This window comes from Rhincodon typus, chromosome 2 (assembly GCF_021869965.1).
Source record: "Rhincodon typus isolate 14 chromosome 2, sRhiTyp1.1, whole genome shotgun sequence".
Taxonomy (NCBI): Eukaryota; Metazoa; Chordata; class Chondrichthyes; order Orectolobiformes; family Rhincodontidae; genus Rhincodon; species Rhincodon typus.
Genome location: NC_063333.1, coordinates 109,022,489 through 109,049,175, shown reverse-complemented (window position 1 = coordinate 109,049,175; position 26,687 = coordinate 109,022,489). Strand labels below are relative to the sequence as shown.

General features: G+C 43.3%; 1 protein-coding gene across 1 annotated transcript in view; it reads left to right on the top strand.

Annotated features, from left to right (window-relative positions):
• The window catches only part of LOC109929826 (unconventional myosin-X-like), a 420,890-nt gene that overhangs the window by 178,102 nt on the left and 216,101 nt on the right, over positions 1 to 26,687 (top strand). Inside the window, exons 15-18 of the mRNA XM_048608752.1 lie at positions 12,515 to 12,607; positions 20,073 to 20,141; positions 20,319 to 20,401; positions 23,549 to 23,720. Of these exons, the coding sequence (XP_048464709.1) occupies positions 12,515 to 12,607; positions 20,073 to 20,141; positions 20,319 to 20,401; positions 23,549 to 23,720 (417 nt within the window). The remainder of the gene's footprint in view (positions 1 to 12,514; positions 12,608 to 20,072; positions 20,142 to 20,318; positions 20,402 to 23,548; positions 23,721 to 26,687) is intronic.

The following is a 26,687-nucleotide window of genomic DNA, read 5'->3' as shown; positions in this document are numbered from 1 at the left end:
CCAAACAGACTGAGACTGCCGTACTATTAAGGGATCAGATGGAAAGGAATTTGTGTGTACAAGAAAATTTTGATTCAGTATGTGGATGTACTTTCTAGAGAAGGAGCAACACTTTGAACTTCTGTTGGAAGAAAAGGCAGAGCAAGTAATCGGGGTGACAGTGGGGCAAATGATCATGATTCTATTCATTGTAAAATGGTTATGGAAAAGGATAGACCTGATCTAAAAGTTAAAGTTCTAAATTGGAGTAAGGACAATTTTGATGGTATTGGGCAAGAACTTTCAAAAGTTGATGGGGGCAGATATTCGCAGGTGAAGGAACAGCTGGAAAGCAAAAAGAAAGCCCTCAAAAATGAGATATTGAGAATCCAGAGACAGTGTGTTCCTGTTAGGGCGAAGAGCAAGGCTGGTAGGTGTAGGGAATGCTGGTTGAATAGAGAAATTGAGGTTTTGGCCAAGAATAAGAAGGAAACATATGTCAGGTATAGACAGCAGGTGAATCTCAGTATAAGGGAAGTAGGAGTATACTGGAGGGAAATTAGGAGGGCAAAAATGGGACATAGCTTTGGCAAACAGGGTTAAGGAGCATCCAAAAGGTTTCTGCAATTACATCTAAGGATAAAGAATTAATAGGGAGAGAACAAGGCCCCTTAAAGATGAGCAAGGCCACTTATGTGTGGAACTGCTGGAGATGGGGGAAATACTAAACAAGTATTTTGCATCAGTGTTTACTGTGGAGAAGGATATGGAAGCGAGAGAACTTGGGTAAATAAATGGCAATATCTTGAGCATCCATATTACAAAGATATCCATATTACATATCACTGTCCACGGGTATAGTGGAAGATTGGAGAGTGGCAAACGTCATTCCCTTGCTCAAAAAAGGGAATAGGGATAACCCCGGAAATTACAGGCCGGTTAGTTTTACTTCAGTGGTGGGCAAATGATTGGAAAGGGCTCTGAGTGATAGGATTTATGATCAATTGGATAGGCACAGTTTGATTTGTGATAGTCAGCATGGATTTGTGAGGGGTAGATCATGCCTCACAAACCTTATTGTGAGGTGACCAAACACATGGATGAAGGTAGAGCAGTGGATGTGGTATACATGAATTTAAGTAAGGTGTTTGGTAAGGTTCCCTATGGTAGGTTCATGCAGAAAATAAGGAGGCATGGGATAGGAGGATATGTGGCAGATTGGATTCAGAATTGGCTGACCCTTAGAAGACAAAGGGTGGTAGTGGATGGAAAATATTCAATATGGTGCTCAGTTACGAGTAGTGTACCATAAGGATCTGTTCTGGGTCCTCTTCTATTTGTGATTTTTGTGAATGATTTGGATGTAGGAGTGGAAGAGTGGATTAGCAAGTTCGCGGACGATACGGATGATGTGGATAGTGCGGAGGGCTGTTCTAGGTTACAAAGGGACATTGATAGGATGCAGAGCTGGGCTGAGAAGTGGCAGATGGAGTTTAACCTTGAAAAGTGTGAGGTGATTCATTTTGAAAGGACAAACTTGAAAGCAGATTACAGGGTTAACGGAAAGATTCTTGGCAGTGTGGAGGTGTAGAGGGATCTTGGGGTTCATGTCCACAGTTCCCTGAAAGCTGCCACCCAGGTGGATAGAGTTGTTAAGAAGGCGTATGATGTGTTAGCTTTCATTAATAGAGGGATTGAGTTCGAAAGCCGTGAAGTTATGCTCCAGCTAGACAAAAGCCTGGTTCGGCCACATCTGGAGTATTGTGTCCAGTTCTGGTTGCCTCATTACAGGAAAGATGTGGAAGTGTTGGGAAAGGTGCAGAGGAGATTTACCAGGATGTTGCCTGGAATGGAGGGAAGGTCTTACGAGGAAAGATTGAGAGAGCTAGGGCTTTTCTCTTTAGAATGACGAAGGATGAGAGGTGACTTGATAGAGGTGTACAAACTGATCAGAGGTATAGATAGAGTAGAAAGCCAGAGACTTTTTCCTAGGGTGGAGGTAGCTAATACGAAGGGGCATAGTTTTAAAGTGAGTGGAGGTAGATATAGGGGAGATGTCAGGGGTAGGTTCTTTACTCAGAGAGTGGTCGGGGCGTGGAATGCATTGCCGGAGAGGGTAGTGGAGTCGGCCTCATTGGGGGCATTTAAGCAGCTATTAGATAGGCGTATGGATGATAGTATAAGGTAGGGGTGGAGGTTAGATAGACCTTAGGTTTAGGGTAAAAGTTCGGCACAACATCGTGGGCCAAAGGGCCTGTACTGTGCTATACAGTTCTACGTTCTATGTTCTGTGTTCTAAAACAGGGAATTATCGGCTGGTTAGCCTGACATAGGTGGTTGGGAAAATGCTAGAGTCCGCTATTAAGGATATAATAAGTGAGAATTTAGAAAGCAGTGACAGAATCTGTCCAAGTCAGCACAGGTTCACTCAAGGGAAATCATGCTTGACAAATCTTCTGGAATTTTTTTGAAGATGTGACCAGTAGAGTGGACAAGGGTGAATCAGTAGACATTGTGTATCTGGACTTTCAAATGGCTTTTGACAAGGTTCCATGCAAGAGGTTAGTGAAGAAACATAAAGCTGATTGTATCAGAGATAATGTGTTGATTTGAATAGAGAACTCATCAGCAGACAGGAAGTAGAGAGTTAGAATAAACGGGTCCTTTTCAGAGTGGCAGGCAGTGACGAGTGGGTTGATGCAGGGTTCAGTGCTGGGATCCCAGATGTTCACAATTTACAGTAATGATCTGAATGAAGGAATTGAATGCAATATCTCCAAATTTGACAGTAAGCTGTGTTGGCAGTGTGCGCTGTGAGGAGGATGCTAAGAGGCTGCAGAGTGAATTGGATAGGCTGGTTGGGTGGGCAAATACTTGGCAAATGCACCATCATCATCATCAGCAGCAGCAGCATCAGCATCATCATCATCCCTACAGTGTGGAAACAGGCCCTTCGGCTCAACAAGTCCACACCGACCCTCAGAGCATCCCACCCAGACCTATTCCCCTAACCCACCTAACCTACACCTCCCTGAACACTATGCCAATTTAGCATGGGCAATCCACCCTAACCTACACATTTTTGGACTGTGGGATGAAACCGGAGCACCCGAAGGAAACCCACACAGACACGGGGAGAATGTGCAAACTCCACACAGACAGTCACCCAAGGGGGGAATTGAACCCGGGTCCCTGGCGCTTTGAGCAGTGCTAACCACTGAGCCACTGGGCTGCCCCGAATGTGGATAAATGTGAGGGTATTCACTTTGGCAAAATCAAGAAGGTACATTATTATCTGAATGATGGAAGTTTAGGAAAAGGTGAGGTACAACAAGACCTGGGTATCATGGTGGAACAGTCCCTGAAGTTGGCATGCAGATGCAGCAGGCAGTGAGGAAAGTTAATGGCATGCTGGCTTTCATAGTGAAAGGATTTGAGTACAGAAGTAGAGATGTCTAGCTGCAGTTACACAGGGCCTTGGTGAGGCCACACCTTGAGTATTGTGTGCAGTTTTTGGTCTCCTAGTCTGAGGCAGGACATTCTCGCTATTGAGGGAGTCCAGCGAAGGTTTGCCAGACTGATTCCCAGGCTGGCAGGACTGGGATATGAGGAATGACTGGATCGTCTAGGCTTGTACTTGCTGGAATTCAGAAGGAGGAGGGATAATCTCATAGAAACATATAAAATCCTGATGGGACTGGACTGGCTAGGTAGGGGAAGAATGTTCCTGATATTGGGGAAGTCCAGAAGTAGGGGCCATGGTCTAAGAATAAGGGGTAAGCCATTCAGGATGAGGAAGAATTTCTTTGATCAGTTGTGAAATTGTGGAATTCTCTCCCGCAGACAGCTGTTGGGGCCAGTTCATTAGATATATTCAAGAGGGAGCTGGATGTGGCCCTTGTGGCTAAAGGGATCGAGGGTCATGAAGAGAAAGCGGGAATGGGATACTGAAATTGCATGATTAGCCATGATCACATTGAATGGTGGTGCAGTCTCGAAGGGCTGAATGGCCTCCTCCTGCACCTATCTTCTATGTTCCTGTGCAGACTGGCTAAGAAGGTTGCATCATGTGGAATAGAGGGAGAACTAGCCATTTGAGTACAAAATTGACTTGAAGGTAGGGGACAGGGTTGGTGGGGAATGGTTACTTTTCAAACTGGAGGTCCGTGACCAATAGTGTGCCACAAGGTTCGGTGCTGGGTCCACTGCTTTTTGTCCTTCATGTAAATGATTTGGATGTGTGAAATTCGGAGGTGCGGTTAGTACATTTGCAGATGACACCAAAATTGCGGGTGTAGAGGACAGTGAAGAAGGTAACCTCAGAGCACAACAGGGCCTTGATCAGATGGACTGGTAGGCCGAGGAGTGGCAGATAGAGTTTAATCTAAATAAATGTGAGGTGCTACATTTTGGAAGGGCGAATCAGGGCAGGACTTGCGCACTTAATGGTGAGGTCCAGGGGGTACGTTGCCTAAGGAAGGGACCTTGGAGTACAAGTTCCTCGTTCCTTGAAAGTGCAATCGCAGGTAGACAGGGTAGTGAAGAACACGTTTGGTACGTTTGCCTTTATTGGTCAGTGCACTGAGTCTAGGAGTTGGGAGGTCGTGTTGCAAATAGATGGGACATTGATTAGGCTGCTTTTGGAATACTGTGTTCATTTCTGGTCTCCCTGCAATAGGAAAGATGTTGTTAAACTTGACGGGGTTCAGAAAAGATTTATAAGGATGTTGTCAGGGTTGGAGGATTTGAGCTATGGGGAGGCTGACTAGGCTGGGGCTATTTTCCTTACAGTGTTGATGGCTGAGGGGTGACCTCATAGAGATGTATAAATCATGAGAGTCATGGATAGGATGAATAGTCAAGGTCTTTTCCTCAGTATAGGGGAGTGCAAAACTGGAGGATATAGGTTTAAGGTGAGAGGGGAAAGATATAAAAGGGACCTAAAGGGCAACTTTTTCACACACAGGATGGTGCGTGCATGGAATGAGCTGCCAGAGGACGTGGTAGAAGCTAGTGCAATTACAACATTTACAATTACAACATTTAAAAGGCATTTGGGTGGGTAAATAAATAGGAAGAGTTCAGAATGATATTGGGCAAATGTTGGCAAATGGGACTAAATCAGGATATCTGGTCGACATAGACAGAAGGGCCTGTTTCCATGCTATACATTTTTATGACTCTGACTGAGTCATGTAGTGTGCAACTCACTGTGTCCAGTATACTGTACAGGAGTCACATAATGTTGGTTGTGCAATTTGGGATGGAACTGTCAAACTATTTAAACTAATCAATATTTAAAAGTATTGGGCCCAGAGTTATGTGCTTATTTGGCACCTGATTCATTACAAGCACATCTGTCCTGAGAGGTTTTACGCTGACAGTGCTAAATTATTAAATTTATTCAAACAGTCGCCTCTCCAAGTCTTCTAGAAGATATCCATTCTCTTACTGTACAACCTGTGTCCAATCTAACAAGTCATGGCCCTGTGACACAATCTTTATTGTGACAGCAGAAAACTCAAGAGTAGTCAAAAAAAATCAAAGGATTTTAATTCAATCACATTTTTTAAAAATTACTTCACTTTTTCCCAGTTGGATTGTAAAATCCTGCCCAAATCTGTTGCTTGTAACATTTTGATATATTTGAAATTACATGCATCAGAGCAGTTAGCAGCATGGAATTCTGGCAACAGCGGGAAAAAATAAAGCTGTAGATCTCGGGTTTTTGCTGACAAATTAACTAGAATACAAGTTCAGAATCATGTGGGGGAAGTGTATTTCTTGGACAACTAAAACGAAATGTGGGTGATTTAGAAAAAGAAAGCATTCATTCATTCATTCGTTGGCTGTCCTTCACAGACGAGGGTGACTCTTCCACTCTCAGGGTGAGTCCATAGGTGGCTGTAGAGACCAATGCAGCTACTGTAGGCTCTGTTACACTTGGATGAGAAGATGGACCCGGGAAGGTGTGACTGGGGCGTTGGTGAGGCAGCATGCTCGTTTCGTTGTTTTTGCCGGGTTTCTGCTTTTTGTCGATGGCCAGTCTCGGTGCTTGATGCCTTTCCAGATGCTCCTCCTCCACTTTGGACACTCTTAGGCCAGTGATTCCCAGATGTCTGTGGGAATGCTGCAATTCGCCACTGAATCCTTGAGGGTATTACTGAAGTGCTTTCTGTAACAATCTGGGGCTTGCCTGCCATTTCAAAGTTGGGGGTTCATGTGGACGACATGCCCAGCCCATCATAGCTAATCAAGTGTGGTCAGTGCCTCGATGCTGGGGATGTTGGCCTGGTTGAAGATGTTGGTGTTAGTGTATCTTACTTCCCAGCAGATTTGCAGGATTGTGTGTAGGCAGTGTTGCATCAGTGCCTTGAGGTGTCTGCTGTAGACAATCCATGTCTGAGCCATGTAGGAAGGCGAGAACCACTACAATTCTGTAAACCATTATCTTGGTGTCAGATTTGATGTTGGTGTCCGTGAACATCCTTTTCCTCAGGTGGCTGAAGGCTGCGTTAGCACAGTGGAGGCAGTGGTGTTACCTCTTCTTTGACAGACAGGATACTCCCAAGGTATTGCAAGTGGTCAGCGTTCTCTAAGACCTCCCTGTGAACCTTTATGATTGGGTGTTCATTCCACAATGCCAGGCCAGAATGGTTAGAGGACCTTTGTCTTGCAGATGTTGGGGGTGAGACCCATGCTCTTATGCCTCCGTAAAAGTGCAGACGGTGGTCTGGAGTACATTTGAGTACATATGCAAGCATCATCTGTATACTGCAGCTCTATGACACTCATTGGGGTGACTTTGGTTTTGGCTTGAAGGCGGCAGAGGTTGAATAATTTCCCGCAGATTCTGTAAGTTAGGTTCACTTCCGGGGGAGCTTGTTGTTCGTGAGGTGAAGCATTGCAGTGAGGTAGATCAAGAAAAGCGTTGGGGCGAAGACATCACTCTGCTTGACACCGGTCTGAATGGGGAGTCGGTCAGTGGTGGAGCCATTTGTCGTTACCACGACTTCCGTGTCGTTGTGGAGCAGGCGAAGGGTGATGACAAACTTCATGGAGCAACCAAAACAGAGAAGGACACTCCATAACATTTCCTGATTGATGGTGTCAAAGGCCTTTTGTAAGGTCGAAGAAGACTATGTACAGGGGTAGGTTCTTTTCTCTGTATTTCTCTTGCAGATGTTGCGCTGTGAAAATCAGGTCCATTGTGCCCTTCTGGCCAAAAATCACAGTGCAATTCCGGGAGGAGTTGAGGAGGACTTTGGCAATGACTTTTCCAACCATCAACAGCAGGGAGAGTCCCTTGTAGTTACCGCTGTCGGACCTGTTCCCTTTCTTGAAAATGCTTATGACTGTGGCATCTCAGAGCTCTCAGGAATGCAGTCCTCCTTCCAGATAAGGCAGACATGAGTGTGTAGCTGCAGCAGAGCTCTTTGCCTCCGCACTTCAGTGGCTCAGCAGGGATACCATCTGCTCTAGCAGCCTTGTTGTTCTTAAGCTGGTGGACGGTCTTCTCTACTTTGTGCAGGGCTGGGGTGTTGTTGAGCTTGTGGCGTGGAGCATGCTGTAGGATACATTCAAGGATGTTCGGATTGATGACAGACCCGTGGTGGAGGAGGTCTCTAAAGTGCTCTCCCAAACGTTGTTAGATGGTTTCTTTATCTTTAATAAGAGTCACTCCATCCTTGACCAGCAGTGGAGTAGGGACTTGGGTGTTTGGTCTGTTTGTGGTCTTGACAGCACAGAAGAACAACCATGCATATCACGGTTGTTGGCTACTTTTTGGACTTTCTCCCCACACCACCCATTCTTTATGTCACGAGTTTGTTGTTGGACCTCAGCCTTCAGTTGCCTGTAGGCCTGTCTTTTCTCTTCAGAGTGTGGTTGTTGTTTTACGCTGAGAAATGCCATCCACTTCTGGCTTAACAGTTCTTGGATCTCCTCATCATTCTCATCAAACCGGTCTTGGTATTTCCTGGTTGAATGGCTGACCTGAGTTTTTGCAGGCATTGATGATGGCATTGTTAAGGACAGATCAGAGGCTGCTGGGATCCTGCAACTCGGTGTCACTGAGGGTCGCTAGGTTTGTGGAAAGGAGCTGGTTGTATGAAGCTTTATTCCTGATCTTTGAGTGCATCAATGTTGAACTTTTTGTAGTACTACTTCTGTTGACTCCACTGCGGCAGGGCTATATTTATATTGATCCTGTTTTGGATCAGACGATGGTCCGTCCAGCAGTCATCAGCTCCTGTCATGGCGCAGGTGATTTCAACATCTTCCTGATCCCTCTCTTTGACAGTCAAGGAGGTGCCAGTGTTGGGAATGTGGGTGCTGTCATATTGTCTTATATTTGCTCATGTTGGGGAACAGTGTAGGTGATGAGGAGGTTGTGTTCATGGCATTAGGTCAGGAGAAGGGTGCCATTTTGAGTTTTGCTTACCTACTCTCTCCTTCATAATTACATCGCCCCAAAAGTCTGCAGTTTCACCGACTCTGGCGTTGAAGTTGCTGAGGACCATTAGTTTGTCCTCTGCAGGGACCCGTGAGAGAGATTGGTCAAGGCTGGAGTAGAATTTCTCCTTATCCTCAGCTACTGCATTGAGCATTGGTGTACAGCACTGAATACTGTGACATACTGGTTCCAAGCTAAGGGGAATCAAAGTGTCATAAGATTTTGCTTATTCCACAGGGGGAGTTTTTGAGTTGGTCCGCTAGTTCATTTTTGATGGCGAAGCCAACTCTGTGGATGCGGCGCTGTTCTTTGGCCTTGCCTTTCCAGAAAAAGGTGTAGCCACCACATTTCTCTCTGAGCTGCCCGCTCCCCTGCCTGCCAGGTTTCACCCAAGGCCACGATGTCAATATCATGGCACCTAAGTTCCCGAGCAATGATGGCAGTGCAATGTTCTGGTCTGTCTCTGGCAGGACTGCCCATAAGGGTCCTGATGTTCCAGGTCCCAAACTTTATCCTGAGGGTGTGGAAGGTGCCTGTGTGAGAGTCCTTTTAAAGTGAGGAAACCATTGCACTGCTAAGCCCATGTGGTAGCCGGTGTGCGAGGTCTTGGTCCAGTGGTGAGGTGGGGTGGGGTGAGTCCAAGGCAACTGGAGACCAGGCACTGCTGTTTGGCCTTAGATCGCCTGCAGTGGAGTGCAGACAAATAGTTCAGCGCTGGGCAGCGCATCCTGCTGAGTTAGTGTGAGGTCTGAGGTGAGGAGAGTGGGAGGAAGGGGAGAGGACAAGGAGGACAGTGCAGATCCTGTCATTGCGTGGTCATTCTCAGTCTGTGATTGTGATATCACTGGGCTGAGGATGGGGGTTTATAAGATCACTGGGGTGGGAGTGGGGCGAGTTTATATTTTAAAAAATGTGGTTTGGTGGGGTTCATAAAATCACTGAACTGATGGGTGAGTAGTTTATAACATTACTCGGCTGGTAGGAGTTTATGTAAGCACTGGACTATAAGGGTTTTATGATTACTGGGCTGGGCCGTTTACAAAAGCACTGAAACTCATTGGGGGTGTTTTATAAAACACATGGCTCTCAAGTGTTGTTAATTTAAAAAAAAGCACTGCTCTTGGGCAGTGTTATAAAGATTACTGGGGGCTTTAAAAACACTAAAAGCTGTGGGCTGGGCAAGTTATATAAATGTTGGGCTGGGAGGGTATTAAAATATTACTGGGTTGTGGGGTGTTATAAAATTACCGGGGCCATTATAAAACACTGGGCTTGGGGGAGTTGTTTTAAAATTACTGGAGTTTATATAACCACTGGTCTATGGGTTATATGAGCACAAGGCTGGGTGGGGTGGGGTCTGGGGGGTCTAGTTATAAAAATTACTGGGTTGAGGGATGTTATAAAATTACTGGGTGTTACATAACCACTGGGCTGGGGATTGTTACGAAAATTAATGGATACAGGAGTTTGTTATAAAATTATTGTGGGTTACATAAACACTGGGCTGGGGTTTGGTTATTAAATTACTTGGGAGGGGGGTTGGTTATATAAACTTTGGATTGAGCGCATGGGAATATTACACAAATTTGCCACAGCAGCAACAGGATCTCCAGCTGGCAGGTGGGCAGTTTGTAGGCTGTGCAGCCACTGCTAGGCTCCATTCCAAGCGCCAGAATACCCATTTCGAAGGCAGCCAGGGAGACAGGAGGAGCAGTGCTCGGGTCTTAGTCCTTGGAGCTGTGTGAGCAGCAGGTGTCTAGTGGAGAATGAGAAGTAGAGGTAAGGGAGGGAGGGAGGGAGGGCAGGCAGGCAGTTGTAGTCCAGGTTATCACCGCCATCTTGGAAAACCTGGCATTGTTAAATAACGTGTTGTGACTATCTAGTGATTGGCTGAGGATTGTCCTGATTTCACACTCTGGTCAAGTTCTGCAACTGAAGTTTGTAGTTTGTGATACTGAGTTAGATTTATACTGAAAGCATATCGATGCTACCTGAAATTTCATTAGCATGAAAGCACCTTTTTGCAATGCAAGGCACTTGGTGGGGGGACGTGGAAATAGAAAATCTGTCTTCAGATGATTTCAATAAAATCTTAAAAAAAAGTCTGTGTGCACTGTCATGACACAGAGCCTTGCTCCTAAAAGGAAATTATCGACATGCAATCCACCATTTTCTATTCATTCACCTTCGTGGTGGAAGAATCATGGGTTGTTCAGAATTTCCTTATTGGCATGCACTGCTGGCTACAGATGCTTCTCACCACGCACACTGACATCTCTGACCTTTCTATTTTTTGAGCAGATGAAATACAGTGAATTAATCAGTGCAAGTGTAGATAAGACCTCAAATTTTAGAATGTTTAGACAATTTGAATTTCTTTAGCGTCATGCAGAGAGAAAGGGCTTGATCCAGCAGGTGAAGGGCATTTGATGGCACTGATTGAGGGGAAACTGTCCAAGATCCACAGTCTTACCTCTTCAGGTATCTGTAATTTCTGTACCCCTACCATCCCAGTGACCTCGGGCTGCTTTCACACCTGCACCCCTTACCAAATTCCACCTACCCCATATCTGACAATCTAACTGCTGCAAGACAGGTAACCTGGGAGAAAATTTAATAAGCATTGTGAAGTTATTTTTCACCAGAATGCCAAGGAAATCCATACTTCTGGGTTTCCCATTAAGAGATCTGCCTTTACTCTCTTCAGGATCACAAGCAAATAGAGATTTGGGAATCAGTAAAGCATTTGGAACGTAGCTTTCTCTCTGCAGTATAGGCTGGGGAACTCCCAAGATAGGGGCACTACATTGGCACCATTGGCACAAGTTTGCTTTTACAAGGTGACTGGTTTGCCTTAGCAATTTCCATCATGTGTGATGAATGACTAAAATGTGACAAAAATATGGTTTTGTAGATGTAATACAGGTACAAAATCTCTTAATACACTAAAGATGATTGCGAGGTTTAATGGATTCAATAGCCATAACCACATTTCAAACTCTTACTTATCAACATTTCATCTTCCTAAGGATCCAGAATGCTAGGAATGTTTATTCTATAAATAAATGAGTCAATTATTTAATCATACTGTATTTGTCCTAACAGTACTTGAGCATGTGCAGCACCTCACTATTTACAGATTGGGGTATCAAGTGCAAAATATAGAAGCAACTTGCCAGATAAAAATTTTTAAGCTTACTTTTAGAGTCATAGAGATATAAAGCACGGAAACAGACCCCTCAGTCCAACTCCTCCACACTGACCAGATATCCTAAATAAATCTAGTCCCATTTGCCAGCATTTGGCCATATCCTCTAAACCCTAAATAAAAACCTAAAGAACTGTGGATGCTGTAAATCAGGGAAAGGGTCTGAGGAAGGGTCACCGGACCCGAAATGTTAACTCTGTTTTCTCCTTCACAGATGCTGCCAAACCTGCTGAGCTTTTCCAGCAACTTTGTTTTTATTCCTCTAAATCCTTCCTATTCATGTACCCATCCAGATGCCTTTTAAACGTTGTAATTGTACCAGTTTGCACCACTCCCTCTGACAGCTCATTCCATGCACACACCACCTTCTGTGTGAAAAAAGTTGCCCTTTAGGTCCCTTTTAAATCTTTCCCCTCTCACCTTAAACCTCTGCCCTTCAGTTTTGGACTCCCTCACCCCGGGGAAAAGAGCTTGGCTATTTACCCCATCCATGCCCCTCATGATTTTATAAACCTCTGAGGTCACCCCTCAGCCTCCGATGTTCCAGGAAAAATAGCCCCTGTCTATTCAGCCTCTCCCTATAACTCAGACCCTCCAATCTTGGCAATATACTTGTGATTCTTTTTTGAACCATTTAGAGTTTCACAACATCCTTCCAATAGCAGGGAGACCAGAACTGTAAGCAGTATTCCGATAATTTGCTGTTTTGTTTTAGTTTTCTGATTTGACTGACTGAGGAAAATAGTTCTGCATTTACAGAAATTGTTTGATGTTTCTTGTACATAACCCAGAAGACATCTTTCATCATATGAAATGCTTTCAGTGTAAATTAGAAATTATTTCCAAGTCCTAATGCTAACTTTTTTTTGTAGAAAATGGGCATTCTGGCCCTTATCAATGAGGAGAGCCATTTTCCAAAGGGCACGGATAATACTTTGCTGGCTAAGCTACACAGTCAGCATTCGGTAGGTGGTATACAGGCAACTAGGCCTCAGTTAAGTTAATTCTCCAGCATTTAGTTTGCTCATATCTGTGGTTTATTATACTCCATCAATTGGACTGTAAAGAGTCAAAATCTAACAGACACCCTGGTAAGTGTCAGTTCTGTATGGGGTTTACCTGTTGGATGGATGTGAAATATTGGCAAAAATTATGATAAGCAAGGTTAAGGAAATTGAGTGGCTTCTGCTGAATTTCCCTGAAAATGCAACCCTAGCATTAGAGGAAGGATACCTCAAATAGATCCAAGTTGTCTCCTCTTCGAAGGTGGCTCAATGTTCAATTACTGATCTTCCCGCCAGCCTCTTATTCCAATCAATCTTGCTCCATTCTGTTCTAGCCCCATTAAAAGATGTTTTGTACCAATTGATTTTCTTGCTCAGGATTGTTGCATGTCATTCTCCAATACCAATCTGAACCTTATGATACAATGATCACTGTCTCCTAAATGATCCCCCCCACTGTCAGTTGATCCACTTTGCTGAGCTCATTTCCAAGGACCGACCATCCTTGTTGGATTGGGCACATACTGCTATAGGAAACTCTCCTTAATACAATCCAGGAACACTTGACCCTTGATGCCCCTTAGACTACCAGTATTCCAGTCTGTAATTAGATAATTGAAGTCCCCCATTATAACTGTTTTATAATGCTGGCAATTCTCTGTAATTCAATTCACTTTAAACCTGTTCTCTCTCCTGAATTCTTTTATGAGTGGGACCAATTTCTCTCTATCTACCCAATCTAGACCTCTCATGAATTTGAAAATTCTGTCGTGTTTCCTGTCAGCCACCTTATTTCTGCAAGCTACAGTCCCAATCTCTCCGATCAAACATCATAACTGAAATTACTTATCACTGGGAATGATTTTGTAAACTGCCCCTGCAGTTTTTCTAATGCATTCACAACTTTTCAAGAGTATGGCATCTGGAACTGTGTATGGTACTGCAGCTGAGGCCTAGCAAGTGTCTTGTATAAGTTTGTCATATCGTCCTTTGTCCTAACACCTTCATTGACCTATGCATTTATATGTATCCAGCTCCCTCTTATGCATCCCCTTAAGTATTGTACCCCTTATTTAGTGTTCTCTTACCAAAAGGCATGTCCTCATACTTCTTCACATTGAGCTTCATCTGCCAGCTATCTGCCTATTCATCAAGTTATCGGTGTCCTTTTGGAGTTCTACACTGTCCTGTCAATTCAGTGTTTCCAATGTTCTTAATATTCACAAACTTTGGAATTGCTGCTATATGTCAGGAACAGCAAGGGTTCCAGTACTGACCCTCAGAAAAATCCATGACAAAGCTTCCTCCAGCCCAAAAAAAAATCCATTTGACACTCCTCTTTGTTTCCTGTTACTCAATTTTTTTTATCTACAATGCTACTGTCCCTTTGTGTTCCATTAGCTATAATTTTTCTCACAAGGGTGTTGTATGACACCACTAAATGGTGGTGGATGAGGAAGTGGAAGGGTGGGTTAGTGAGTTTGCCGATGACATGAAGGTTGGTGGAGTTGTGGACAGCGTGGAGGGCTATTGTAGGTTGCAATGGGACATTGACATGATGCAGAGTTGGGCAAAGAAGTGGCAGATGGAATTCAACCCAGAAAAGTGTGAAGTGATTCATTTTGGAAGGTCGAATTTGAATGCAGAATACAGGGTTAATGGCAGGATTCTCAGCAGTGTGGAGGAACAGAGGGATCTTGGGGTCCACAGTCATAGATCCCTCAAAGTTGTGACCCAAGTTGATAGGGTTGTAAAGAAGGCGTATGGTGTGTTGGCTTTCATTGGCAGGGGAATTGAGTTTAAGAGCCGCGAGGTTATGCTGCAGCTCTATAAAACTCTAGTTAGACCACACTTGGAATATTGTGTTCAGTTCTGGTCACCTCATTATAGGAAAGATGTGGAAGCTTTAGAGAGGGTGCAGAGGAGATTTACCAGGGTGCTGCCTGGACTGGAGGGCAGGTCTTAAAAGGAAAGGTTGAGGGAGCTAGGGCTTTTCTCATTGGAGCGAAGAAGGATAAGAGGTGACTTGATAGAGGTTTGCAAGATGATGAGATGCATAAATAGAGTGGATAGTCAGAGACTTTTTCCCAGGGCGGAAATGACTATTACGAGGGGGCATAATTTTAAGGTTATTGGAAGAAGGTGCAGGGGAGATGTCAGAGGTAGGTTCTTCACACAGAGAGTGGTGGGCGTGTGGAATGCGCTGCCGGCAGCGGTAGTGGAGTCAAATACTTTAGGGACTTTTAAGCGTCTCTTGGATAGGCGCATGGAGGATAGTAAAATGTAGGGTATGCAGGGTAGATTGATCTTAGTAGGGTAATAGGTCAGCACGACATCGTGGACCGAAGGGCCCGTACTATGCTGTACTGTTCTATGTTCAATGTTCTAAATCTCTCAAAAGTCCATGTACACAACATAACGGTATCACCCTTATCGACTCTTCCAAAAAAAGTTCTGCAAGTTAGTAAAACACTTCCTACTTTAGAAATCCATGTCTGCTCTTTCTAAACAACCCAACTTTTTCAACTAATTGTACCTCGAATATTTTCCTCTAAAAGCTTCCTCACCACTGATGTTAAATTAACTGGTACATAATTGTTGAACTTTGTGTTACAACCTTCTTTGATCATGGGTGTGATGTCTGCAATTCAACAATCCTCTGGTATCTCTCCCATGTCTAGGAAAAACTGATTATTACTAGTACTGCTGCAATTTATCCTCCCTTCCTCCTCCAATATCCTTGGATGCATCTCATCCAATCCCATTATTTTGTCGACTTTTAACATGGAAAACCTATACAAAGTTTCTTTTGTTATCAATTCTGAACCCTTCAGAGCTTCCTCCTCTGTCACCATGGCCTGGCCTTAGAAAAAGCAGATATGGAGTATTCATTTAACACCTCAACCATGCTTTTTGCCTGCATGTTTAAATTTCCTTTTAGTCCTTAATCGGCCCTGCAACTGCTTTTGAAGCCCGTATGATATTGATGTGCCTATGGAAGACTTTGGAACTCCCCTTTATTGCTGACCACCAATCTTTTCTCATAATCCCTCTTTGCTTCTCTGATATATGTTTTTTCCTCCCCTCTGAGCCTTGTGTATCTCTATTGGCTCATGAGGTATGTCCTGCCTAAAACCTGTCGTAAGCAAGTTTTTATTTCATATCTTGATTTCTACGTTTTTGTCAACCAAGGAGCTCTGGATTTGTGTCTCGTCTCATTCCCTTTTAAGGGAATATACCTGAACCATTTCTTTGAAGTTAGCTCATTATTTAGCTGCAGCTTTTCCTATAAACCCTTTGTTTTGGTCTGTCTGGCCCAGTTCTGTTCTTGTTCTGTTGAAGTGGGCTCTTTTCCAATCCCCATTCAATTGTTCATCTTCTGGATTGCTGATTGATCTTTTCTAACATCATCCTAAGCCATATGAGACAATGACTGCTGTCTCATAAATGATCTCTCACTGACACTTGATCTAATTCACCAACCTCATTTCCAAAAACCAGGTCCAACAGTGCATGCTTTCTACTTGGCTTTGACATATACCGCTGTAGGCTATTTTCCTGCACACGATCTAAGAACGTTTGCTCTCTCTGCCTGTAAAGCTTTCACTGTCCCAGACTATGTTTGGGTGAAGTCCCCAGTTATAGCACTGTATTAAAGTTGATGTGTCTTTGTTTTCCTGTGTATTTGTTTACCTGCATCTATCCCACTAGTTGGTGGTAATAGATTACAATGTAATTGCATCCTTTTTTTGTTCCTTGGCTATTCTAGCCAGGTTGAATCTGACCTTGAACCCTCCATGCCATCCTCTTTCTCCAACACAATAATGCTATCCTTAATGTAGGAACAAATTACTGCAGATGCTGGAATCTGTACTGCAAACAACAAATACTGGAGATTACAGCAGGTCAGACAGCACCCATGGAAAGAGAGCAAGCTATCGTTGAGTCTAGATGACTCTTCATCAGAGCTGAAGTGAAGTGTGGAAGAGACAGCAGTTATGCTATAGTTTTTTCGGGATCGGGGGGGTTAGTGGGTACAGGGTGCATCTTCACCAGCACCCTACACCCACTACCCCCACACCCCCACCTCCCAAAACTATAGTATAAATGCAGTCCCCTCCACACTTCACTTCAGCACTGATGAAGAGGCATCTAGACTCAATGTTAGCTTGCTCTCTCTCCATGGATGCTGTCTGACCTACTGGATCTCCAGCATTTGTTGTTTGCAATGCTATCCTTTACTATTGCTGCCACCCCTCCACCTTTCCTATCACTTCTGAACACCTTATACCCACAGTAACCCTGTCACAGAAATCAATACTTTGCCTTTGACTATTGACAATCTATTTGTGAATCTTGGTATTCTTCTCTCACCTTGGTTCCCACATTCTTACCAAAATGGTTTATAGTCCTTCCAAATGCCCTGGCAAAACGAGGAACTCAGTCCTTGTTCTGCTCAGATACAACCCATCTATGTGTTGTACAACTACAAACTTTCCCAGTATTCTAGAAAATTAAAACACACCCCTCCCGCACTATCTTTGCAGGCTCTCATTTATCTCCCTTCTCCTTCTATTTCTGTACGCACTTAAACATTTGGCACTGGGAGTATTCTGGAGATGATTATTGTAGATATTCTGCACATATTTGCACACACATTGTGCCTAGTTCCCTAAATTCTGATTTAAGGACCACATCTTCCTTCCTATACAAGTCATTGGTACAATGTGGATCACACCTTCAGGCAGTTTACCTTCCCCCACGCAAACCCAGAGGGTTCTGAGAAAGAGTCACCGGACCTGAAACGTTAACTCTGTTTTCTCCTCCACAGATGCTGCCAGACCTGCTGAGCTTTTCCAGCAACTTTGTTCTTGTTCCTGATTTACAGCATCCGCAGTTCTTTTGGTTTTTATCATTCAACATGAAGTCGCATCTATGACTATGGAAACATCTGTCTGTTGCCCTAACTGATGAATCACCTGTCAGTATTGCTGCTCCTTCTTCCAATCCGCTACAATTGAGCCCTTCATGGTGCCACAAACTTGGGTCTGACTACTCTCTTGAAGAAACAGTGAGATTGATAGCCTTTGATATCAAAGCTGCATTCGACTGAATATGGCATAAAGAAGCCCTAGCAAAACTAGAATCATTGGGTCTCAGGGGGCAAACTCTCTGTTGTTGGAGTCATACCTGGCACTTAGAAAGATGGTTGTGGTTTTTTTGGAGGTCGTGTCATTTCAGCTGGAGTTCTCTGCAGGAATTCTTCAGGGTAGTGTCCATGGCCCAACCATCTTCAGTTGCTTCATGAATGACCTTCCCTCCATCATAAAGTCAGAAGAGGGGATGTTCACCAATGATTGCACAGTGTTCAGCACTATTTGTGATTAGGCAGATACTGAAGCAGCCCTTGTTCAAGTACAGTAAGGTGTGGGCAATATCCAGGCTTGGTCTGACAAGTGGGCCATAACATTTGCTCCACTCAAATGTCAGGCTATGACTATCATAGAATTCTACAGTGTGGAAGTAGGCCATTTGGCCTATCAGGTCTGCACTGACCCTCTGAAGTGCAACCCACTCAGACTCAACCCCTACCCAATCCCTGTAACCCTGCATTTCCCTTGGCTAATCCACCTAACCTACACATCTAAGGTTCTTGTGTAGATCTGTAGCTTGGGTTGTGGATGCTGTGGTTGGATAACAACATCAGTGCAGCCTCTGATGAAGCGCTGTGTTTTTTCCCATCTGGTATTTAAACTCTGGGGTCCGTTGGATTTGATTACCTCATTTTTGGTTTTCCTTCGCAGAGGTGTATATATAGGGTCTAGTTCTGTGTGTTTGCTGATGAACTTCTTGGTGGAGAGCCAGGCAACTAGGGCTAACTCGAACCAAAGACCTCTTACCCACTATGGACAGAACCAACGTAGTATACAAAATTCCATGCAAGGACTGCGACAAACATTACATTGGACAGACAGGAAGAAAATTGGCCACAAGGTGCATGAACACCAACTAGCAACAAAAAGACATGACCAATAGTCACTCATCTCCATTCACATGGATAAGGAGAACTACCAGTTTGATTGGGACAACACCAGGATCCTAGGACAGGTCAAGCAGAGACAAGCACGGGAATTCCTAGAGGCCTGGTTCTCCACCAAGAAGGCCATCAACAAACTAGAACCAGACCCTATATATACACCACTCCGAAGGAAAACCGGAAATGAGGTAATCAAATCCAACGGATCTCAGAGTTTAAAAACCAGGTGGGATAACACAACAGCACTTCACTGGAGGCTGCACTGATGTTACCCAGCAGGGTAATGAAATGTCTACGAACTAACGAACCAGCTCGGCGAGTGAACCAACCACAGTAACCTACACATCCCTGAACAGTACAGGTAATTTAGCTTAGCCAATCTACCTTATCCACAGATCTTTGGACTATGGGAGGAAACCTGCATAAACACGGGGAGAATGTACAAACTCCACGCAGTCGCCCAAGGCTGGAATCTAACCACTGAGCCACTGTGCCACCCCCAGACTATCACCAATAAGAGACAATGTAACCACTGCCCCATAACATTCAATGATGTTACCATCACTGAATTCCCGTACTATTAACATCCTGGGGTTACGCTTGACCAGAAAAATCACCTGGACTTGCCACGTAAACACAGCGGCTACAGGGGCAGGTCAGAGCTAGGAATACTGAGGTGAATAACTCACTTCCTGATTCCCTAAAGCCTGTCCACCATGTACAAGGCACAAGTCTGGAGTGTGATGGGATACTCCCCACTTTCCTGGTTGGGTACAGTTCCACTAACACTGAAGAAGCTTGACACCGTACAGGGCAAAGCAGTCCGCTTGGTTGGGAGTGCATCCACTCCCTCCACCACAGACACTCAGTAGCAGCAGTGTGTACTATTTACAAGAAATTCACTAAAGATCCTCAGACAGCATCTTCAAAACTTAAGACCACTTCCATCTTGAAGGACAAGGGCAGCAAATACATGGGAACACCACCATCTCCAAGTTCCCCTCCAACCCATTTACCATCCTGACTTGGAAATATGTCGCTGTTTCTTCACTGTCGCCAGGTCAAAATCCTAGAATTCCCTCCCTAATGGTATTGTGGGTCAACCCACAGCAAGTGGACTGCAGCGGTTCAGGAAGGCAGCTCATCACCACCTTCTTAAGGACAACTAGGATGGGCAACAAATGCTGGCCAGCCAACAACAGCCATATCCCACAAATGAATTTTTTAAAAAAAAATAATGAACAGTATCTCGGGGATTCCTGCAGTTTCTCTTGGACTTTCTGGTGATCTCTCATTCGCTTTTTCTGCCTCTAGGATCTTAAGTTGTCGTGTGTTCCCCATTCTGACTTTTTCACTAGTGACCTAATTATATTGCTATTTTTTTTCCAGAAAAATCTTTTTTATGTGAAACCTAGAGTCATTGACCATTATTTTGGAGTGAAGCACTATGCTGGCGAGGTATATATATTTATGTTTTCTCTCATGTAATCTCATCTTCAGTTATTTTCAATAGCATTTTAATGTGTTTACTAATAATTGACTGAGAGAAGTTTCACATTGCCCTTAATAGCTTTGTTCAATTAATTTTCATTTTATCTTATAATTATAAACTGACCTGTTCTTTTCTATCCTAAGGTTTTATACCATGTAAAGGGAATTCTAGAGAAGAACAGAGATACATTCAGACGTGATGTACTAAATTTGTTATGTGAAAGCAGGTACCAACTTTGAATCAAGTGTAGTTTATAGAGTTCGTTTTCTTTTTGGGGTAGAAGGAGAGAAGGGAATAAGCAGAACTATAATCAGATGACTTTGGTGAAGTGGTCGTGGAGTGGAGTGGGGTGCATGGAGAAAACACAATTAAAAATAAACTGAACCTCATCTAGGGCATTTTTTCCTTACTCATTTTGCATTACTAGAAGTTGCCCTAATTGTAGCTATATTCTAAAATAATTTTAATGTTTGGCTGAACTAAACCACAGTGAGAGAGTTGCTAATGAACAGTTTCATTTGCATTCTATATCTGTTACACTAAGATGCATTGCAGCACAGGAGGCCATTTGGTCTGTCGAGTCTGTGCCAGTTCTGTGCAAGAGTAATCCACAATTGCCCTGGACTTCTACAGTTGTTTACATTTCTGGTACTATGCAATTTCTTCTTGAAAGCTCCAACTGAATCATCGTTTGTCTGTCTTTCAGGCAATGCATTCCAAATCATAATCACTCATAAAATACCACACATATAAGTTTTAGTTCATTGCCAGTTTGAGATTTTGGCGGGCTGGACAGGTGGATATGGTGGGAGAAGCAGGCATGTTATTGCACTGAGTCAGAAGGAGACTAGATTAATGGAGCTGCAAATTGTGGGGAGCTCTTCATTGATGAAGTAGGCTTATAAGAATGTGCATGATTGAGAGAGGCACTCAGCCAGTGGCACAAGAATGGTATCCAGTGCGCAACAGATTAGGGGACAACTGCTCTGTACACAATCAGCCAGTGTAGAGAGTCAGAACCCTCCTGGCAATGTTGGGATATAGGAGAAGTTGGCAACATGGTGGCCGAATGGTTAACACTGATGCCTCACAGCACCAGGGACCCGGGTTCGATTCCATTTTGGGCAACTGTCTGTGTGGAGTTTGCACATTCTCCCCGTTTCTGCATTGGTTTCCTCGGGTGCTCCTAATTTCCTCCCATAGTCCAAAGATGTGCCAATTGGGTGGATTGACCATGCTAAATCGCCCATGATGTCCAGGGATGTGGATTAGACAGGGGAAATGTACGGTTACAGGGATAGGTTCGGGGATGGGTCTGGGTGGGATGATTGTTGGGGGGATGGTGTGGTTTTGATGGGCCAAATGGCCTGCTTCCACACTGTGATAAGTAAATAAGGTTCCTTGCCATAAAAGGAATTCTCGCTGAGTGCAAGGAAGGCAACATACGGTAATTGGAAAATGACTGTGATTTTTGGATCTTGTGACACTGAGGATCACCATCTTTGAGAGGAGATGCAGAGCCCAGACCATGATGCAGGAAGAGGAGCATATAGGCAAGGAAGGAAATTCTCAGCATAGGATCTAACTCTGAAGATAGAGCTTCCTGCACATGTCGAAGAACCAGTGCCACAAAAGATTATGGCAACCCAGATAGATGGTCACTGAGATTTGTGCTGTCACCCATGGAAGACTTTGTACCTTACAACACTGCTCCCCCTACCTTGTCAGTAGCCATCAAAGTCACTCACTGTGGCCTTGAACTACTTTAACCCTGGTCAGTTCCAATGCTTTAGTAGCATCTTGGAAGTTGCTGCACGTGATCACAACTTACAGGCCACTGATTGATTGCCTATTCCATAGACATAAGAGGTGTATTCAATTACTTCACAGCCGCAAGAAATAAAAATATTTTGTCACAATCACTGGATTCCTCCAAATATAGAGCATCATCAAGGCATTGAATTTATCATGAAAAGTGAATTGTACTTCCTCAATGTTCAACTGGTTTGCAACCGTTGCAAGAAATTCCTGCCTGTGTGCCCTTATTTTATTGACAGTTACCACTTCATTCTCTGGCAGTCGATGTTCCTGAAATATCTTCTCCTGCTGCACAGACTTCTGATATCCATGCATGGCAATTGCTTCTGCTTGAAGAAGCTGATGTGTCAGCACACCAATCAGCGTGAATTGAACTCTCAACGTTGTGTGGGCTTAGATGGAACATTGCTGGCAAAGCAAAGTTATGCAGCTCATCATTCTCTCCTTCACATTCCATGGATGAGTGCTTGTCCAAAGCTATTCGTTAGAAGGGATGACTTCCAATCTGTCTATGCAACCTGAAACTGAAGCCACAGAAGCTCTGCAACAGAAACCAGCTGATCATCAAGACTACCAACAAGCATGTGAATAAAGGTACCCGGATTCTACAAGCATCTTGCACATTGTGGTAGTCTGCTGCATTGTCTAGAACATGGCCCTCCTTGAGGCCCTGGCCTTTTCTTCACCTCTATGAAATGTTGGCATCACTGTATTCTTGAACTGCTGCAGTGCCTTTAATGTAGGTAGACTCATGATGCCCTTAGGGAGGGAGTCCCAGGATATTGACATAGTGACACTGAAGTAATTGCGATATATTTCCAAGCCAGAGGAATAGGAGAAACAGGACAAGGGCAATGAAGAGCAGAGGGGTACCTTGGCTGCAAAGGGGCCTGGCACAGGTTTTGGTAGGATGCTTGAACCACCAGATAATTTAATCCATGCACATTTTCCACGTACTGGCAAGTGAGACATAGTACCTCTTTTGTCTCTTCCTAGCCCAAACTAATTTTTAGTTTATTATAAAATTATTTTCTACATATCACTTGCACCGAGAACTGGGCAAATAAATTAACTTGCTGTCCCTAACAGACTTAAGACCACTCCATATGCTAAATTTAAAATAAAAACAGCATTTCCTTTCCATTTTGCACGATTCAACTTGCACCAAATTGCCAACTTTAGCATTGATTTTTGCACTGCTTTTACAACCATTCTGTGCTACCACTCAAGTTTTTACCTCCCAATACAGCACTTTTTTTTATTGATTAGAGGATGACTAGATTTTGTCTCCTGTGACATTTTTACTTTTATAATGCAATATAAGTTTATATTTGGTTAAAAATTCTGTTGACAAAGCTGCTGGTTGAATTAGATCAAAACTTTCTCCATTAGAATTCCATGTGACATGAACAAATAGTGGGAAAAAAATTATAAACCTCTTCCAGTGAGCTGGATCTGCGTTCCATTGAGGACAGTGTAATTATAGCAGTGATTATCCTATTCAATCATATTAATATATATTTGTTCCTAGACATTGACATTGACATTATTTCAGATTGGATTTCATCTATGACTTATTTGAGCATGCATCAAGCAAGATCAATGAAGACACACTTAAATCTGGAAGTAAACATCAGAAGCCAACTGTAAGCTCTCAGTTCAAGGTCAGCATTATTTCAGTGCTTGAATTGCTAGTGTTTTATAACTTGTTTTTGATAATAGAGTTGGTGTTGTTCTTATGAATCGTTGACAGTTATTAATGCCAGCATGTCATGCCTGTGATCATGTCACTAGACTAGAAATCTGGTGGCCCAAGGTGGTGGAATTTGAATTCACTTAATAACTTAGAATTATAAAGTTGCAAGCAACGAATGTGGCCATGAAACTGTCACAATTACAAAACCCCATCGAAGTCCTCTAGAGAATGGAATTTGCCATCCTTACGTGGTCGGGCATGACTCCAGACTGTGGTTGACCCTTAACTGTTCTCTGAAATGACCTAGAAAGTCATTCAGTTCAAATTCAGTTGAAGATGGACAATAAATGCCAGTTTTGACAGTGATAACCACATCCCAAGAAAGAATAATGAAAACAAAACTCAATTAATACTGGAGATGAGTAGAGGAAGAAATAGATCAGCAGAGATTTACACCGTATCAGTTTTCTGTCTATTGCAGCTGAAATACTATATTCATGTTCCATCATCCAGCCTCTCTTCCACTTCATCTGAAACCGTTTTAAGAGAGCTTGTTAATGCACCTCGAAATGTGTCTGCATGGTCAGAGCAATAGAAGTTGACTCTACTGGGATCCTTGCATTCTCAGTTTTAATTTTAGTGGCCTAGGAAAGTAAACCCTTCCATCCCCTCTAAAAACTGAATGAGGTAACACAAGGCAAGACAACATCTAGTTACATTTGAAAGATAAACTATTTGCACAGTTGAAAAGACTTTTGAATCTTTATCTTCTCCATATGACCTAATCCATATTTATGAGAGGGAATCTAACCTGGAATAAGCAAGATCTGGCTACAATAAAATGGAGCCAGAAACTGACAGGAAAACCTGTAGTGGTAATCTTTACAAAGGTGGTGTTTCAGGTAGAGGCTTGTAATTTCTTAAGGTCGAAGTAGAGAACAAAACCAGGGTTCCTTGGAAAAGAAGATTAAGAATATGAAGAACCAAAATAGAGGGTATATGACACCTGAAACTGAACAGTCAGCTTTAAACTGAGACCGAGAATGGAGAATTTCAAAAGGGAGATGAATAGGGTGCAAACTAGATACATACCCTAAGAAACAAATATGGGGTATCCAAAGGTAGTCTACCCTGCCTGACTAAGGATATTGATAAAAAATGAAGGTGACATATAATACATAAATGAAAAATAATAATGGCAACAACTCAGAAAGAGTATCTCAAATGCAGGAGAGAGTTTAAAGCTGGAATAATTTAAGGGAGAGGAAGCATGAGGAAAGGATGGCAGGCTGCGCTAAAACAAATAGTAAAACATTCTTCAGACATACTAATAATAAAAAATTAGTGAAGGATAAGAGTGGGGCTTTTAAGGATCAAGCAAATAAGCTGCTTACTGAAACAATGGATATGGCAGAGGTACAAAATGAATATTTTGCTTCTGTATTTACCAAATTAGGAGAGGGTAACAATGGCGTGGTTAAAAACACAGGTGTTGAGCAACTGAACGGTATAATGATAGATGAAGAAGTGCTAAAAGGCTGCCAGCACTCCAGGTAGAGAAGTCGCCATGCCCAGGTAGGATGCACCCTAGGTTGCTGAGAGTTAAGGAAGCAAATTGTGAATCTATTGACAGAAATTTTCCAAGCCCCTCTGAACACAAAATTGCAAATGTGACACTCCTTTAATAAAAGGACAAAGGACAACCCAGGAAATTACAAACCTGTCAGCTTGACATCAGTAATGGTAAAACTGATGTAGACCATAATATGGATAAGGTAAATGTGCACGTAGAGAAAAATAGGTTGATACTAGACAGCCAACATGGCTTTGTCAAAGACAGGTCATGTCTGACAAATTTAATTGAGTTCTTTGACAAGTTGACATGAGCAGTGGATGAGGGTTGTGCTGTGGATGTTGAAGATCTCGATTTTCAGAAAGCACTTGATACGGTGCCACATGACAGATTGATTAGAATTCGAAAGTTTTGGGATTGATGAGTTATTGGCAGCATCAATCAGAAGTTAGCTAAAAGATAGGAAGCAGATGGTGGATATAGATAGGCATTTCTCAGATTGGAGACAAGTTGAAAGTGGCTTTCCACAGGGATGCGTGTTGGAACCCTTGGTTTTTCTGATTTATATAAACAATTTGGAGATGGGTGTTAAGCCAAAATCTCTAAATTTGCAGATGTTCCTAAGCAAGGGAGAATAAACAATTGTAAGGATGCTAAGCAACTTCAGAGGGACATTGACAAATGGGCAGACACCTGGCAAATAAATTTCAATGCAGAGAAATGTGAGGTAATGTATTTTGCTACAAAATACAGAGAGACAATACAAGCTCGATGGCTCAACTTTGAGAGGAGTGCAGGAGCAGAGAGACCTTGGGGTTCATGTGCATGATTCTCTGAAAGTGGCCAGGCAGGGTGAAACAATTGTTAAAAAGGCGTATAGGATCCTTGGATTATAAATAGGGGCATAGAGTATAAAAACAAGGAAGTGATGGGGGAGATTTTTAATGAATATTTCTCCTCCATGTTTATTGAGGAGAGAATCATGGATGCTAAGGAAATAAGGGAAACAAGTGGGGATGTTTTGGACCGCATACATATTACCGGCAAGGAGGTGTTTGCAGCCTTAAAGCACATATATCCCCTGGGCCTGATCAAGTCTATCCTCGAACATTATGGGAGGCTAGGGGAGATACTGCAGAGGCCCTTGCAGAGATTTTTGCTTCATCTTTAGCCACTGGTGAAGTTCCAGGAGACTGGAGGGTGGCTAATTTGTTCATTGTTTAAGAAAGGTAACAAAGACAACCAGGGAACTACAAGCCAGTGGGCCTGACATTGGTGGTAGGCAAGTTACTGGGGAGGATACTGAGGGGCAGAATCAACCAACATTTGGATAGTTAAGAGAGGAGATATTAGGAACTGCCGATGCTGGAGAATCTGCGATAACAAGGTGTAGAGCTGGATGAACACAGCAGGCCAAGCAGCATC